This window comes from Tachyglossus aculeatus, chromosome X1 (genome assembly GCF_015852505.1).
Source record: "Tachyglossus aculeatus isolate mTacAcu1 chromosome X1, mTacAcu1.pri, whole genome shotgun sequence".
NCBI classification, from domain to species: domain Eukaryota; kingdom Metazoa; phylum Chordata; class Mammalia; order Monotremata; family Tachyglossidae; genus Tachyglossus; species Tachyglossus aculeatus.
The window spans coordinates 6,433,770-6,452,650 of record NC_052101.1 but is presented as its reverse complement, the minus strand read 5'-3'; the positions used below and the strand labels follow the sequence as shown (position 1 = coordinate 6,452,650).

The following is an 18,881-nucleotide window of genomic DNA, read 5'->3' as shown; positions in this document are numbered from 1 at the left end:
AGTACAAGTTGGCAACATATACAGTCCCTACCCAGCAGTGGGCTCACAGTCTAAAAGGGGGAGACAGAGAACAAAATCAAACATACTAACAAAATAAAATAAATAGAATAGATATGTACAAGTAAAATAAATAAATGAATAAATAGAGTAACAAATATGTACAAACATATATACATATATACAGGTGCTGTGGGGAAGGGAAGGAGGTAAGATGGGGGGGATGGAGAGGGGGACGAGGGGAAAAGGAAGGAAGGGGCTCAGTCTGGGAAGGCCTCCTGGAGTAGGTGAGCTCTCAGTAGGGCCTTGAAGGGAGGAAGAGAGCAAGCTTGGCAGATGGGCAGAGGGATTGGGGGCATTCCAGGCCCGGGGGAGGACGTGGGCCGGGGGTCGATGGCAGGACAGGCGAGAACGAGGCACGGTGAGGAGATTAGTGGCAGAGGAGCGGAGGGTGCGGGCTGGGCAGTAGAAGGAGAGAAGGGAGGTGAGGTAGGAGGGGGCGAGGTGATGGACAGCCTTGAAGCCCAGGGTGAGGAGTTTCTGCCTTATGCGCAGATTGATTGGTAGCCACTGGATTGGTTGGTAGCCATTGGTAGCGCTTAACAAATACCACCATTATTGTTATTATTATCCTGCCTGGAAGACCTCACCAGCCTCCTTGCTGACCTCCCAGCCTCCTGTCTCTCCCCGCTCCAGTCTGTATTGCACGCTGCTGCCTGGATCGTTTTACAGTAAAAAGTTCAGGACGTGTCACCCTGCTCCTCAAAAAACTCCAGGGGTTGCCCGACCACCTCTGCAACTAACAGAAACTCCTCACCTTTGGCTTTAAAGCATTTAATTACCTTCCCCTCTCCTACCTCACCTCAATTATCTCCTTCTACAAAGCCACCCTCACACTTAGCTCCTCTGGTTCCACTAACCTTCTCACTGGGCCTCCGTCTCATCTATTTTGCCACCAACCCCTAGTCCATTTCCTGCCTCTGGTCTGGAATGCCCTCCCTCCTCAAATCTAAGAGACAATGACTCCACCTTCAAAGCCTTACTGAAGGACATCTCCTCCAAGAGGCCTTCCCAGACTAAGCCCCAATTTCCTCTTCTCCCACTCCCTTCTGCATCACCCTAACTTGCTCCCATTGCTCTTCCCCCCGTCCCAGCCCCAAACCAATTACGTACAGATCTGCAATTGAGCAAGTGAGCTTACAGCCTAGAGTGGGGACATCAATGCAAATAAATAATGTCCCCCCTCTAGACTGTAAGCTCACTGTGAGCAGGGAATGTGTCTGTTTTTTTGTTGTATTGTACTCTCCCAAAAGCTTAATACAGTGCCCTGCACACAGTTAGTGCTCAAAAAATAGAGAAGCTGCGTGGCTCAGTGGAAAGAGCACGGGCTTTGGAGTCAGAGGGCATGGGTTCAAATCCCAGTTCCGCCAGTCATCATCTGTGTGACTTTGGGAAAGTCACTTAACTTCTCTGGGCCTCAGTTACCTCATTTGTAAAATGAGGACTAAGACTGTGAGCCCCCCGTGGAACAACCTGATCACCTTGTAACCTCCCCAGCGCTTAGAAAAGTGCTTTGCACATAGTAAGCGCTTAATAAATGCCAAAAAAATACAACTGAGCCAACGAATGAATGAATAAAAAACACTATCCTTGGCACAATTAAAACGGATTATTTTCTTTCTGAAAATATGAACAGAGTATGCAGTCTTTACCTGTTTGCGCTGAAAAGCTAAAGTGGATGGCCATCCTTGCTACCTTTTGACATTAATTTGTTTCATTGTATTTTCATCTAAAATCAACACTCAACTATGCACAGAATTTACTAGTGCGAGCATTGCCTTCATTGGCAGGAATCCTCTTAAACAGTTTGCTTCCAGGTAATATACAATTCTGTTATATTATGATTGCCAAATTGGGTTTCTGGAAATTGCTTCTGATGGTTTCGTCCATGCATTGACAAACTGCCACTTAATTTATACGTTACAGATTCCTTTTATATGCCATATATTTGATTCTGTGGTAATTCCTTTAACCCATTTTAATGATGTTTGGAAATGTGTCTGTTCCATGCTTTATATGTGGGACTCTATTTCAAACTGGAAATCAACCAAAAAGACATCAAAGCCAATAAAAAAAAAAGTATGGTATTTAGGAAAATATTGCTTAATATGGTGCTTTCCATCAGGAACTACTGTTTGCTTACAACAGGAGGGATTTAGAATTTTAATGGCTCTTTATACAGTTGGCATAATTTGCTACCTTTAGCGGAGAGGCAAAATGCGTCCATTGATTTTGGCAGTAGAAAGATACGCATGCATCAGACTCGCTGTGTCCTGGGTTTGTTTGGAAAATGTCTTGTGGGAAATCTGGTCCTGTTAGGAGTGTTATTCTGTGGGAACTTCTAAGGCCACTTGCATTGTTTTAATAATCTGTTTTAATTGTGCCAAGAGTAGTGTTTTTTATTCATTCATTCATTGGTTCAGTGGTATCTTCTTTGGCATTTATTAAGTGCTTACTATATGCAAAGCACTGTGGAGAAGCAGTGTGGCGTAGTGGAAAGAGCATGAGCAAGGAAGTTACTTGTCTGCTGTGTGATCTTGAGCAAGTCACTTCACTTCTCTGTGCTTCAGCTGCTTCATCTGTAAAATGGGGATTAAGACTGTGAGCCCTATGTGGGACAGGGACTATGTCCAATTCCATTATATAATAATAATAATGGATTTGTTAAGCAGTGACTATATGCCAGGCACTGTTTTAAGCACTGGAGAAGATGCAAGGTAATCATGTTGTCCCACGTGGGGCTCACAGTCCTAATTCCCATTTTACAGAGGTGGTAACTGAGGCACAGGGAAGATAAGTGACTTGCCCAAGGTCACACAGCAGACAAATGGCAAAGCTGGGATTAGAACCCATGACCTTCCGACTCCCAGGACTGTGCTCTATCTGATTATTATTCTACCTAAGCAATGATGGAATAATCAATTCACCATATTTACTGAACGCTTACTTGGTGCAAACCACCATAATAACATAATAACACTAATAATAACTACGGTATTTGTTAAGCACTTACTATATGCCAGGCACTGTTCTAAGCGCTGGGGTAGATGCAAGGTAATCTGGTTGTCCCGCGTGGGGCTCAGTCTTAATCCCCATTTTACTGATGTGGTAACTGAGGCACAGAGAAGTTAAGTGACTTGCCTAAGGTCACACAGCAGGCAAGCGGTGGAGCTAGGATTAGAACCCATGATCTTTCGAATCCCAGGCCCATGCTCTATCTGATTATTATTCTAGCTAAGCAATGATGGAATAATCGATCTATCACTTTTGTTGGGTAGGGACCATCTCTATATGTTGCCAACTTGTACTTCCCAAGTGCTTAGTACACTGCTCTGCACACAGTAAGTGCTCAATAAATACGATTGAATGAATGAATGAATGAATATTTAATTGAGCGCTCACTTGGTGCAAACCATCATCATCATCTTCATCAATCGTATTTATTGAGCACTTACTGTGTGCAGAGCACTGTACTAAGCGCTTGGGAAGTACAAATTGGCAACATATAGAGACAGTCCCTACCCAACAGTGGGCTCACAGTCTAAAAGGGGGAGACAGAGAACAAAACCAAACATACTAACAAAATAAAATAAATAGAATAGATATGTACAAGTAAAATAAATAAATAGAGTAATAAATATGTACAAACATATATGCATATATACAGGTGCTGTGGGGAAGGGAAGGAGGTAAGATGGGGGGGATGGAGAGGGCGACGAGGGAGAGAGGAAGGAAGGGGCTCAGTGTGGGAAGGCCTCCTGGAGGAGGTGAGCTCTCAGTAGGGCCTTGAAAGGAGGAAGAGAGCTAGCTTGGCAGATGGGCAGAGGGAGGGCATTCCAGGCCCGGGGGATGACATGGGCCGGGGGTCGATGGCGGGACAGGCGAGAACGAGGTGCGGGGAGGAGATTAGTGGCGGAGGAGTGGAGGGTGTGGGCTGGGCTGGAGAAGGCGAGAAGGGAGGTGAGGTAGGAGGGGGCGAGGGGATGGATGGACAGCCTTGAAGCCCAGGGTGAGGAGTTTCTGCCTGATGCGCAGATTGATTGGTAGCCACTGGAGATTTTTGAGGAGGGGAGTAATATGCCCAGAGCGTTTCTGGACAAAGATAATCCGGGCAGCAGCATGAAGTATGGATTGAAGTGGAGAGAGACACGAGGATGGGAGATCAGAGAGAAGGCTGGTGCAGTAGTCCAGACGGGATAGGATGAGAGCTTGAATGAGCAGGGTAGCGGTATGGATGGAGAGGAAGGGGCGGATCTTGGCAATGTTGCGGAGCTGAGACCGGCAGGTTTTGGTGACGGCTTGGATGTGAGGGGTGAATGAGAGAGCGGAGTCGAGGATGACACCAAGTTTGCGGGCTTGTGAGACGGGAAGGATGGTAGTGCCGTCAACGGTGGTCAACATCAGCCACCGTACTAAGCACTCGTCGGCGAGTACCGTGTTAGTAGACATGTTCCCAGAGAATCTTTCCTGAAATTTTCTCCTCATAGCAAAGAATGGCCCAATTTAGTGCTCGCTATCATTGCAACAAGATGTGAGTGACAGTACAGGACATTGTTTCAACTCAGAATATAGAAAAAACACATCCAGAAATGAGTTGGGACAAAAGTGGTTGTTATTCAAATTAATAATGGGGTGGATCAGGAACCACAGATTTCAGTTCTTTGCCTGGAATCAAAAATTGCTGATTCCATTGGTAGCTCATTCTACTCTTGGTCCCCTTTCTTAATTCGAAGAAACTAGCCCTCTTCCCCTTCTTCCAATCAGTCAGTCAATCAACCAATCAATCGTTGGTTTATTGAGCCCACACTGTGTGCAGAGCACCGTACTAAGTGTTTGTGAGAGGACAATGCCACAGAGTTGGTAGACACATTCCCTCGTCACAATGAGCTTACAGTCTAGAGGGGAGATAGAGATTAATGTGAGCCTGTTGTTGGGTAGGGCCCGTCTCTAAATGTTGCCAACTTGTACTTCCCAAGCGCTTAGTACAGTGCTCTGCACACAGTAAGCTCTCAATAAATACGATTAAATGAATGAATATAAAGAAATAAATTGCCTCTATATGCATGCGTCTCATGAGGCTAAGGTAGGGGACGAAATCCAAGTGCAAGGGTGACACAGAAGGGAGTTCTAGACTGTGAGCCCACTCTTGAGTAGGGACTGTCTCTATATGTTGCCAACTTGTACTTCCCAAGCGCTTAGTGCAGTGTTCTGCACACAGTAAGCGCTCAATAAATATGATTGATTGATTCTAGAAGAGGAAATAATAATAATAATGATGTCATTTGTTAAGCGCTTACTATGTGCAAAGCGCTGTTCTAAGCACTGGGGGGGATAGAAGGTGATCAGGTTGTCCCATGTGGGGCTCACAGTCGTAATCCCCCTTTTACAGATGAGGTAACTGAGGCTCAGAGAAGTTAAGTGACCTGCCCAAGGTCACACAGCAGACATGTGGCGGAGCTGGGATTCGAACTCATGACCTCTGACTCCAAAGCCCGGGCTCTTTCCACTGAGCCACGCTGCTTCTAAGCTGAGGGAGGGCTTAGTCAGGGAAGGCCAATTGGAGGAGACGGGCCTTCAGTAAGGCTTTCAAGAAGAGGAAAGTTTTTGTCTGTGAGATAGGAGGAGGGAGGGTTGTCCAGGCCAGAGGCAGGACGTGGGCGAGATGTTGGCAGTGAGATAGACGAGATGGAGTTACAGTGAGTAGCTTGGCATTAGAGGACTGAAGTCAAGTCCTCTACAGGCAAGACTGTAGCAGGAGAGTAACAACCTGATCACCTTGTAACCTCCCCAGCGCTTAGAACAATGCTTTGCACATAGTTAGCACTTAATAAACGCTATTGTTATTATTATTATTAAGGTGAGGTATTTATTCAATCATTCATTCAACTGTATTTATTGAGCCCTTCCTGTGTGCAGAGCAATGTGCTAAGCACTCAGGAGAAGCAACATAGCCAAGTGGATAGAGCACAGACCTTGGCAGCCCCAAGGCAGTGGGTTCTAATCCCGACTCTGCCACTTCATCATCATCATCAATCGTATTTATTGAGCGCTTACTATGTGCAGAGCACTGTACTAGGCACTTGGGAAATACAAATTGGCAACATACAGAGACAGTCCCTACCCAACGGTGGGCTCACAGTCTAAAAGGGGGAGACAGAGAACAAAACCAAACATACTAATAAAATAAAATAAATAGAATAGATATGTACAAATAAAATAAATAAATAGAGTAAACTTGTCTGCCGTGTGAGCTTGGGCAAGTCACTTCACTTCTCTGGGCCTCAGTTACCTCATCTGTAAAACGGGGATTGAGACTGTGAGCCCCACATGGGACAGGGACCATGTCCAATCCAATTAGCTTGTATCTACCCCGGCACTTACTACAGTGCCTTGCACATAGTAAGCACTTAACAAATCCTCCCCCTCTCTAATAAGAATAATTTTAAAAAATGGTATTTGTTAAGCACTTACTATGTGCCAAGCACTGTTCTAAGTGCTGAAGTAGATGCCAGGTAATCAGATTGTCCCATGTGGGGCCCACAGTCTTCATCCCCATTTTACAGATGAGGTAACTGAGGCACACAGAAGTTAAGTGACTGGCCCAAAGTCACACAGCTGACAAGTGGCGGACCCGGGATTAGAACTCAGGACCTCTGACTCCCAAGCCCGGGCTCTTTCCACTAAGCCACGCTGCTTCTCAAGACCTTAAGCTCGTTGTGAGCAGGGAATGTGTCTGTTCATTGTTTTATCATTCTCCCAAGTTTTGAATCCAGTGCTCTGCAAATAGTAAGCACTCAATAAATATGATTGAATGAATGATTGAATGAAATACCATTATTATTATTATTATTATTATTATTATTATTATTAGAATAAACAGACATATACCCTGCCCACACGAGCTTACAGTCTAGAGGTAGGAGGGGGTAAGGTGATTAAGTGGTTTAAAGCTGACGGTAAGAATTTCTGCATGATGCAGAGGTGGATGGGCAATCAATCAGTCATTTGTATTTATTAATCACTCACTGTGTGCAGAGAGCACTGTACTAAGCACTTGGGAGAATACAACACAACAATATAACAGACCCATTCCTTGCCTACAAGGACCTTACAGCCAAAGGAACCACTGGAGGTTCTTGAGGAGTGGGGAAAAATGAACTGATGTTTCCCATGAATGTATTTGGGGGTTGACTCTGCCATTAATCATTTTTAAGTGGCCATAAATGTGATACTTTTCAAAGAAAATGTTGAACTTCGATCACACAATCAATCATTTTTATTGTGTGCTTAGTGTGTGGGAGAGTACAACAGAGTTGGTAGACACATTTCCTGCCCACAACAAGCTTTCCATCTAAAGGAAGAGATAGACATTAGTATAAATGAATAAATTATGGAGATTTGCATAAGTTTGGGGGGCCATGGAAAGAACATGCAGAAAATTGACTAGATTAGAAAATTCAGGCGTTGAATTTCTTCTGCGCTTTAGCAAAATGTATTTGCGGAACATGGTTCTAAATCATGATTAGGCATTTTGTACACAGTCATTTTGATGCTCGATGGGCAAAATGGTATGATATCCCAAAATTAACCAATCAATTGAATTGAAACATATCTCAGATCAAGGTTTTCATTTCATATATTCAAAATGACAGGTAATATGATTAATATGCAAAATGATAGGCACGAAGCTTAGCACTATCAACCCTGTAGCTGGTGATTTGGAATTTAATTAAAGCAGAAGCATACTGCATCAAAGGTAATCAGATCCACTGATGTTCTAAATTTTCAGGCTTAGAGAGCAAAATGGATTTTCACATTTGCATTTTGTGTTTCTTACAGGTGAGCACATTAGACTGGGTGCGTGCTGAAAAAATCTATAACCTCTGTGAGGTGCTATTTAAAGTTCACAAGGTAGGCATCCTGTGGATTTCAGACACTTATATTGACAATAATTTTAGGGAAGACAGAGGTACCGCTCGTACTTCAGACATCCAAAGGTAGTTAATGAGCAGCTAAACATCAAGCAGATTTAACTTCCCTGTGGTGTCAACTAGGGGTAACTGATGGCGGAGGATTTAACGGAAAAGCACATTTCCTTTCCTCTTTTTACAATAGCCATACTGGTGGTGTTTATCAAACCCTTTGTGCTAAGTCTTATGCTAATCCCTCGGGTACAAATTATGGGGAACTTGCATGGCATAATGGAAAGAGCACGGGACTGGGGACCTGGGCTCTATTCCCGGCTCCTCCATTTACCTGCTGTGTGACCTTGGAAAAGTCATTTCACTTCTCCCATGCCTCAGTTCCTTCAATTACTGTTCTCCCTCCTACTTAAAATGCGAGCCCCATTTGGGAGCTGATTATCTTGTGTCTACCCCAGTGCTCAGTACAGTGCTGGGCACAGAGTAAGCACTACCCAAATAATAATAATAATGATAGCATTTATTAAGAGCTTACTATGTGCAAAGCACTGTTCTAAGCGCTGGGGAGGTTACAGGGTGATCAGGTTGTCCCACAGTCTTAATCCCCATTTTGCAGATGAGGGAACTGAGGCCCAGAGAAGTTAAGTGAATTGCCCAAAGTCACACAACTGACAAGTGGCGGAGCGAGGATTTGAACTCATGACCTCTGACTCCAAAGCCCGTGCTCTTTCCACTGAGCCACACTGCTTCTATTATTATTAATCATCTCAGACCCAGTACCTGTGTCTTCCCTCCTTTCAGACTGTGAGCCCGTTGTTGGGTAGAGATTGTCTCTGTTGCCGAATTGTACTTTCCAAGTGCTTAGTACAGTGCTCTGCACACAATAAGTGCTCAATAAATACGATTGAATACCTGCCCTATATGGGTCTCCCAAACTAAAAATGAGGGAGAGCAGGGATAATAATAATAATAATAAGAAGAATAAGAATAATAATAATGGCATGTCTTAAGCGCTTACTCTGTGCAAACCACAGTTCTAAGCGCTGAGGAGGTTACAAGGAGATCAGGTTGTCCCACTGGGGGCTCACAGTCTTAATCCCCATTTTACGGATGAGGGAACTGAGGCACATGACTTGCCCAAAGTCACACAGCTGACAACTGGCAGAGCCGGGATTTGATCTTACCTGTGTTTTACTGATGAGGAAACTGAGGCTCAGAGAGATTAAGCGACTTGTCTGAGGTTATGCAGCTGGCTGAGCTGAGAGGAGAACCCAGATTTCCTGATGTTTGGTGCTATGCCCTTCTGTCACCCTTGATGTAGAACTTCCTCTTATGTTGGTGTCACTGTTGTCCGCCTCACGGCTTCCAGCCTCTAGAGTCCAATTTAAAGGGAGTGGTCCCCTACCTCAACCCCACCCGACACCCCTAGTCAATCTGGGGAATCAACTGGAGGCAGAGCAGAGAGCAGAGTTCCAGGATTGCAGTGGCCTGACCCCCTCACGGTCTTTCCACCATTTTTGGGCCAGAATCTGCTCACGTAGCCTCTGACACCCGCATGAACGACTCAGTGGAGACAGACTAAGCAGGTGGAGGGCTGTCCCTTGTGAGGCTGTGGGGTCAAGAACATCAGCATGGCACAGTGGAAAGAGCAAAGTCCTGAGTGTCAGAAGGACCCGGGTCTAATCCCAGCTCTGCCCCTTGTCTGCTGGGTGACCTTGGTCAATGGAGGTCTTTATTTCACTTTATTATTATTATTTTATTATTATTTATTTATTATGTTTGAAAGCTTTAGGAAAGAAGCCGCTGGAGAGTGATCAGTTGAAAAAAATGATAATGGTAATTGTTAAGTGCTTACCATGTGCCAAGCACTGTTCTAAGTTGAAGATGGCGATCAGGGAAGGTCAAGGAGAGAATTTCGAAGTGCGGGGCAAAAGGTGTAGACAACTTGCTCCAGAAGTTTGGAAAGTAATGGAAGTAGGGAGTCGTGAGGTCAATGGAGGTCTTTATTTCACTTTATTATTATCATTTTATGATTATTTATTTATTATGTTTGAAAGCTTTAGGATAGAAGCCATTGGAGAGTGATCAGTTGAAAAAAAATGATAATGGTAATTGTTCAGCGCTTACTATGTGCCAAGCACTGTTCTAAGTTGAAGATGGCGATCAGGGAAGGTCAAGGAGAGAATTGTGAAGTGGGGGGCAATAGGTGTAGACAACTTGCTCCAGAAGTTTAGAAAGTAATGTAAGTAGGGAGTCATGAGGTCGATGGAGGTCTTTATTTCACTTTATTATTATCATTTTATGATTATTGATTTATTATGTTTGAAAGCTTTAGGAAAGAAGCCATTGGAGAGTGATCAGTTGAAAAAAATGATAATGATAATTGTTCAGCGCTTACTATGTGCCAAGCACTGTTGTAAGTTGAAGATGGCGATCAGGGAAGGAAGACGGAAGGGGACAAGTGTTTTGATAAGTTGCAAAGAGATAGGGCCCAACCTCCAAGGTGCAAGTTGAGGAGATGGATTTCAAGAGGAGGTGGGAGATCTCCTCATGAAGTACTGCTGGGAAAGACGGGAGAGTCGAAGAAGGAGCAGGAGGGATTATAGGGAGATCATGCCTGGTGGTTTCAATTTTCTCAATAAAGTATGGGGCCACATCATTAGGGACAAGAGATGGGATTGAGGGAAGGAGACAGAAGACAGATGTGACCTGGGGAGAAGAAAAATAAATCAGGGAAGACCTTCTGGAGCAAATATAATTACCCCAGGGCTTTGAAGATGGATTGGAATATTGACCAAGAAGGGCTCATTTTATTGGAATTACCATTCGTATTTTATTATCGAATGTATGATCATTATTCTTTTAACATTATGCTTTCCCAAAACACTATTCTGGGAACTGCTGTAACAGTTTTTATTTCACATCATGCATATTAGCAATTTAAGGAGAGAACCGGAGCTAAATTTAAAATGCTTTTCAATTAAACTTTTTTATTAATTCATTTATCATGATAGCCATCGTAGTCTTTATTCATATAAATAGAATGAGATAGAAAGAGGCGAGCACCTTATTCTAAAAGGACGTTTTCAATGCTGATTTCTCACTCAATTTCTCAGTATTTGTTCTGGCAAGGTAAATTTCCAAGGCCTGCAATGCCTTCTGTGGTGCCATTTTATTATAAGAAAGAGACGGAAAAATCAACTTCTGAGTCCATATGCCTGACATGTTAATAAATGAACTTTCCACCAACAAGTTCAAAGAATATATTACTAAAGCACAAAATTATGGCGTACAGTATATTAACTTTCATTCTGCCACAATTTGATTATAACGTACAAGGAAAATTTGAAGCAATATGAATTGTTGGAAAATAATTTGATTTATTTTCACTGGTTAAAATGTTTCTTAGAAATTCTCAAATGAAACTGATTTTATGAGCATGGACTTCAGAATGTTGGATAAGTTGGCTCTTGCATGTCAATTTATTTTTTCTAGTACTAGACCATTTTATAACTTTCAACGTGGTAATATTTTAGCAACTTCACATTCTGTTTTTCCCGAATGCATTTATTTCATATTGAAATGTAGAGTAATAATAATAATTGCAATATTTGTTAAGTGCTTACTACATACCCAGCACTGAACTAAGTACTGGGATAAAAGATAATTAGGTCCTAAATAGAGTTAGGAAAGTAATTCTATTGTACTCCCATAAACATTGAATTTACTATAGTGCTTTGCTTACCGAAGACACTCGATAACTACTATTGATAGGTTGAAAGTGAGTTTTAGTTTGGATTTTAAAAAATTGGGACTCATAATTATACTTCAGGAACAAAACATTTGTGTCTTTTCACATGAGACAAAATTTGGGATCCAAGGATTGTGGTAGATGTGATTATTCATCTTTTTTTAATGATCTTTCATCCATGGAGGAGTTATTTTTATTCACATTAAAATGTAGTCCATTCAAATATCTGCATAAAGCGAGGAAACTGATGAGAAAACCAGTATGTTGCTTACACTAAAGGATTAAATTATGTACACACTTGAAGAGAATATGATATCATGTCAGCACAGTTGATTTTTATTTATTTGACCGGGACTAGGGCTAATTCATATGCTTTAACTCATCCCCAGTCAGCAGTTTTTTCTAAGTAACTATCACCTTAGCAAGGGCTTTCTCTTGTTGGGCTTCATACACTCAACTATGCTAGGAATCAGAAGTGTGAGAAACAGGATGCATATTTAAAGTAAAGGTGCATTCTGTTATCATAATAAAATGAGTTCTCATATTGCAAATGTATCCAAAATATTCTATTTAAAGCTCTTAACAAAGAGCAGCTCATTAGCACCAGAGGAGGCAAAAAAGAAAGGCTTGGGTGGGGGGAGAATTCAGCCAGATGCAAACATAATTAGGATTTTGACAACTACCCATTCCTTAGAAAGGATATCATTTCATTGCAAATGCAAGTAACTGTTGGCTACCTGAGAATATGAAAAAGCTCCCGTTTAAAATTGATGCGAAACATTCATCCCTTTTTCTGGTAACATGGGCATTGTGTGTTTGCAGAATTCTGCACTAAGACAATTCAAACCAAAATTCTTGCCTCTTCCTTACCCCCACACGTTCACACCATCCCTTATGTGGATTCATTGCATCTAAATGGGTTTGCCTTATTGGATTGTCCCCCAGTTCCCTAAAACATTATAGCTGAGATGGATAGTGCAAAAACCTGCTGTGGCAGACAGATTGCTCTGTATAAAGCAGAATATATATATAACTGTAAGCATGGCATGGAGTTGGTCATTTTCCATGTAAATGTTTTCTGGAAAATGAATTCATTCACTGGATTACTAAGGAGTGAGATTTGAAAACATCTGTTCTCTAAGTCCCTCAAATTTATTTTAAGCATTAGTATTGCATTTGCTTTAGTAGCTCTTTAAAGGAGTTCACTTTTATTGTAGAAAATTGTGGATCAAAGGAAGTAAATGATTTTGACAGTCATTTATTACCTACTCGACTAAACAAACCGCCAGCAGAGCTGACATCAGAAAGTTCCCCTTAATCATAGGAGTTTATTCTGTTCAACTGGCACAATCTCATTTCCTAAAGAAGATTTACACGATGCATAGGGGAAAGAGGGTTACATTCAATTCACTTAATTTGTAAATTTGGGGGCAGTAAGGCTGAATAATTCAGACTGTTTAATGGTCTGCTAGGAATGTAATACTGGCTAGGGACCCCGAGATTGTCTTTCCTCCAGAATTAGTAATGGTTGTGATAACCCTTTTTCCATCAGATAAAAATTAAGCTTACTTGAAGCAATGATCATTTTCAGAAATTCTTTAATCCCCTTCTTCCACTGACTATGAGAAATAGTGCCCTTTTTCAAGGGGTTAGGAGCTCTGTTTTGTACTTTTGGAAGCTGATATCTTTCTCACCAACTTTAAAGGGAGAGTAGAGCATTTTCAGTGAGCATCCTTCCATGTTAGGCTTTTACCATGTCAAATATTCTGACTCTACTCAGGACATGATGCTGCGATCCTTAATCAATTAATGATATCTATTGAGAGCTTACTGTGCATATAGCAACCAATCATATTTATTGAGTGCTTACAGTCTGCAGAGCACTGTACTAAGTGCTTGGGAGAGTACACTGTAATGGGGTTGGTAGACAAGTTCCCTGTCCACAGTGAGCTTTCGGTCTTGAGGATTGCCCATCTAATCATTGCCCATTCCTCTCCAAAATAATCAGAAACTTCTGACCATCATTTTCACGGCACCCAATCAGCTCATTTCCCTCTACTCATAGTCATTCTTCTCCCAAAGAAACGAGAACACCCATTTTGCTCCTCTAACGCCAACCTACTCTTCAGTGTACCTCACTTTCATCTCTCTCACCTCTGATCCCTAGCTCCTGCCCAAAGACCATTATTCTCCTTATATTTAAAAGCCTTACTAAAATCAAATCTCCTCCAAGAAACCTTCCGTGACAAACCTCTCACCTCCCCAACCCCTTCCCCCTTCCTTCTGCATCACTTGCACACTTGGGTCCAAACCCCCAAATCCTTAGTTAAGTATTCACCATCCCACCATTTCCTCCTGCCTGTAATTGAATGTCTATTTTCCTGGCCAACTTGTAAGCTCCTTAAAGGCAGGGATTTTTGTCTACCTAAATTGTTTTATCTTAGGCACATAGTACAATGCTTTCTGCAGAGTGAGTGATCAGATTTAATTGATTCATTGATTTATAGACAACCTCTTGTTAGAAATATATATACTCAAATGAGAGAAGGAAATTTAAAGCTCATATAGACAGAAAAGGGACTGTAACTTCCATAATGGTATCTATGATGGTGGGGAGAGAGGTAATCTGTTTTATTTTTGGAACAGATCTACTATTGAGGATTGTGATTGCTGTAATATGAGAGAAAATTAGAGAAAATGATGTGATTGGTCAGCCCATTAAAATCTGCCTTTGAGAGCGCACTCCCAGATTATTAAAGTTTGGTGCTGGAAGCCATTTTAGGGCTATTGATGAAAATGTGACAAAGAAAGATAAAATCTATCAGGTGAGGGGTTTATGGTAAAAAGTAAATATTTATGAGAGAAGGTAAATAGATCAGTTTTATCCATCAATTGATCAATCAATGGTATTTTCTGAGCACTTACTTTGTGCAGAGTACAATTCAACAAAGTTGGTAGATATATTCCCTGCCCATAGCGAGCTTACAGTCCCTTTTAGACTGTGAGCCCACTGTTGGGTAGGGACTGTCTGTATATGTTGTCAACTTGTACTTCCCAAGCGCTTAGTAAAGTGCTCTGCACACAGTAAGCGCTCAATAAATACGATTGATGATGATGATGATGATGATGACGATGATGATGATGAGGGGAGGGTTAGGGTTAAATCACTGGGTCAAAATGGGACACCTGCGCCTTTTCACGTGGGTAAAGAGTGGATGTGTTACCAGACATTTATACTTCCATTTCCTCAGCTATGAAATGGAATTGAGGCAATACTGCTTTACATATGTTTATTATTAAATTTATGAATTCCCGAGTGCTAAACTCTGCCTCCATGAATACCTTTTTTTCAGCTCTGGCTTGCTGATGACTGCTGGTTTCAAGCAAACTTATATCTAGGTCTTCATCAGGAATATGATTTTGAAGACCAAAGGCCATATTGCTTCAGTGTTATGGTTGGCCATGGGAAGAGCCATTTTTTCAATGTCGAGCTAGGGAGTGAGCTGGCAGTGTGGGAAAAATCATTCCAAAGAGCCATTTTCATGGAAGTACAAAGAACAGGGGTAAGTAATGAATTTATTTATTTTTTTTTTGAGGAGCTATGCTATCCTTGGTGTCAAAAAGTAGAGACAGGACTTAGAAACATTGAAGATATTGCATTCATCAAAATAACTGCACTGGTTTACATGTGATGGGCAGATAAGCAGTCTTCTTTCAGACCTTGGAGTATCAAGGCGAACACACAATTACAACATATTTGATAATAATAATGATGGTATTTGTTAAGTGCTTACTGTGTGTCAAGCACTGGTCTAAGTACTTGGGTAGATAGAAGTTAATTGGGTGGGAGTCCCTGTCCCATGTGAGGTTCACAGTCTTAATCCCCATTTTACAAATGAGGTAACAGAGGCACAGAGAAGTTAAGTGACTTCCCCAAGGTCACACAGCAGACAAGTGGCGAAGCTGGGATTAAAACCCAGATCCTTCTGACTCCCGGGCCTATGATGATGATGGCATTTGTTAAGCGCTTACTATGTGCAAAGCACTGTTCTAAGCGCTGGGGAGGATACAAGGTGATCAGGTTGTACCATGTGGGGCTCACAGTCTCAATCCCCATTTTATAGATGAGGTAACTGAGGCACAGAGAAGTTAAGTGACTTGCCCTAGGTCGCACAGCTGGCAATTGGCAGAGCTGGGATTTGAACCCATGACCTCTGACTCCCAAGCCTGTGCTCTTTCCATTGAGCCACGCTGCTCTATTAGACCACACCCCCTCATAAAGTACCAGAGACAAAAAATAGTCAATGTAGAAGACAATAATTTAAGGTTTAAAAAGCGGCACACTTTTTTTTTCTGCTGTAGAATTGAATTTTTTGAAAAATCCTGGAAAGGGGAAGCTTTCAATCAGTCATAGTTATTGAGAGCTTACTGTGCACAAAGCACTGTACTAAGCGCTTGGGAGAGTACAATAAAATAACAGACACATTCCCTGCCCACAACAAGCTTAGAACCGATTCAATGGTTCTTTCCTCAAACCATACTTAACCTAATCATCAGTGGTTGCAAGTGAAAAATGACAAACTTTTTTTACATTTGGGGGAAATTCTTATAGAAAAGAACAGCCATCAGGTTATTCTGAGTGGCCAGGGTAATACCATTAACATTTGATTTTAAAGTCTCTAGACTGTAAGCTTGTTGTGGGCAGGGAATGTGTCTGTTATTTTACTGTACTCTCCCAAGCGCTTAGTACAGGCCACTCAGAATAACCTGATGGCTGTTCTTTTCTAGAAGAATTTCCCCAAAATGTTAAAAAAGTTTGTCATTTTTCATTTGCAACCACTGATGATTAGGTACTTATGGTTTGAGGAAAGAACCGTTGAATTGGTGAGGTGCAATTAATCACGTAGCCAACACAAGGGAACAGTTTGAGGTTGAGTCACAAAATGGAAAAGTGTAGTGACAAAGGAAGTATCTTAATTATGTCCATCTCTGTGTAAATCTGGTTTTCTTTATTTTGAGGAGGGTTTATAAAAGCCCTCTAAGGAACATGCCCAGAGCCCTCATCAGTTGTTTCGGGCATTTAACTCCCTCCTTGGGCCCCCTGTCTCCTCCCTTTCCCCATCCCTCGCCCCCAACGATCTGACCAACTACTTCATTAAGAAAATTAACACCCTCAGGTCTGAGCTCCCCCCAAATCACCCCTCAGTGCCATGTCAATTAATCAATTGTATTTATTAGTAATAATAATGATAATAATAATAATGACATTTATTAAGTGCTTACTATGTGCAAAGCACTGTTTTAAGCACTGGGGAGGTTACAAGGTGATCAGATTGTCCCACGGGGGGCTCACAGTCTTAATCCCCATTTTACAGATGAGGGAACTGAGGCCCAGAGAAGTGAAGTGACTTGCCCAGAGTCACACAGTTGACAATTGGTGGAGCTGGGATTTGAACCCACGACCTCTAACTCCAAAGCCTGTGCTCTTCTCACTGAGCCACGCTGCTTCTCTGGTACTTATGGTACTTATGGTACTTGTTAAGTGCTTACTATGTACCAAGCACTGTTGTAAGTGCTGGGGTCAATGTGACTTAATGAGGATGATGATGATGATGGTAACTTGTTAAGTGCTTACTATGTGCCAAACACTGTTCAAAGTGCTGAGGTAGATACAAAGTCATCAGGTTGCCCCATGTGGGGCTCACCGTTTCAATCCCCATTTTACAGATGAGGTAGCTGAGGCCCAGAGAAGTGAAGAGACTTGCCCAAGGTCACACAGCAGACAAGTGATGGAGCTGGGATTAGAACTCAGGTTCTCTGACTCCCAAGCCCAGGCTCCGGCCACTAGGTCATCATGCTTCTAATCTTATTGGACACAGTCCCTGTTCCACATTCATTCATTCATTCATTCATTCAATCGCATTTATTGAGCTCTTACTGTGTGCAAAGCACTGTACTAAGCGTTTGGGAAGTACAAGTTGGCAACATATAGAGATGGTCCCTACCCAACAGCGGGCTCACAGTCTAGAAGGGGGAGACAGACAACAAAACAAGACACATTAACAAAATAAAATAGAATAAATATGTACAAGTATTCCCCCCATCTTACCTCCTTCCCTTCCCCACAGCACCTGTATATATGTATATATGTTTGTACATATTTGTTACTCTATTTATTTATTTTACTTGTACATATCTATTCTATTTATTTTATTTTGTTAATATGTTTGGTTTTGTTCTCTGTTTCCCCCTTTTAGACTGTGAGCCCACTGTTGGGTAGGGACTGTCTCTATATGTTGTCAACTTATACTTCCCGAGCGCTTAGTACAGTGCTCTGCACACAGTAAGCGCTCAATAAATACAATTGATGATGATGATGATGATGATAAAATAGAGTAATAAATATGTACAGACATATATACATATATACAGGTGCAGTGGGGAGGGAAAGGAGGTAAGGCAGGGGGGGGATAAGGATGGCGCTCACAGTCTCATCCACATTTTACAGATGAGGTATCAGAGGCCCAGAGAAGTAAAGTGACTTGCTCAAAGTCACACAGCAGACAAGCAGTGAAGCCGGGATTAAAACCTGTACACAGAGCACTATACTAAGCACTTGGGAAAGTCCAACACAATATAATAGACATGTTTCTTGTCCACAGTGATCCCTCTGTCTAGAGGGATCCTAATTAAATGGTCCGGGGATTTTTAAATCGAAATGAAGGTGAAACTGTCTTTTCTATATGGATTTTAGTCTTTTCTTCTTCTCCTCTTTCAAGATATTCTTAATCCAACTGGGGGAATAATAATTAATAATAAGAATGGCATTTGTTAAGCACTTACTCTGTGCAAAGCACTGTTCCAAGCGTTGGGGAGGATACAAGGTGATCAGGTTGTCCCACATGGGGCTCACAGTCTTAATCCCCACTTTACAGATGGGGTAACTGAGGTCCAGAGAAGTTAAGTGACTTGCCCAAAGTCACACAGCTGACAAGCGCTTAGTACAGTGCTCTGCACACAATAAGAGCTCAATAAATACGATTGAATGAGTGAATGAAAAAGTGGCGGAGCCAGGATCTGAACCCATGACCTCGGACTCCGAAACCTGTGCTCTTTCCACTGATCCATGGAATAATGGTTGTGGATCAGTA

The 18,881-nt window shown here is 42.0% G+C and overlaps 1 protein-coding gene across 1 annotated transcript in view; it reads left to right on the top strand.

Moving 5' to 3' along the window:
* Window positions 1–18,881, top strand: part of SNTG2 (syntrophin gamma 2) — a 161,703-nt gene that overhangs the window by 92,383 nt on the left and 50,439 nt on the right. The window contains exons 15-16 of the mRNA XM_038771653.1: window positions 7,897–7,968; window positions 15,084–15,293. Of these exons, the coding sequence (XP_038627581.1) occupies window positions 7,897–7,968; window positions 15,084–15,293 (282 nt within the window). The remainder of the gene's footprint in view (window positions 1–7,896; window positions 7,969–15,083; window positions 15,294–18,881) is intronic.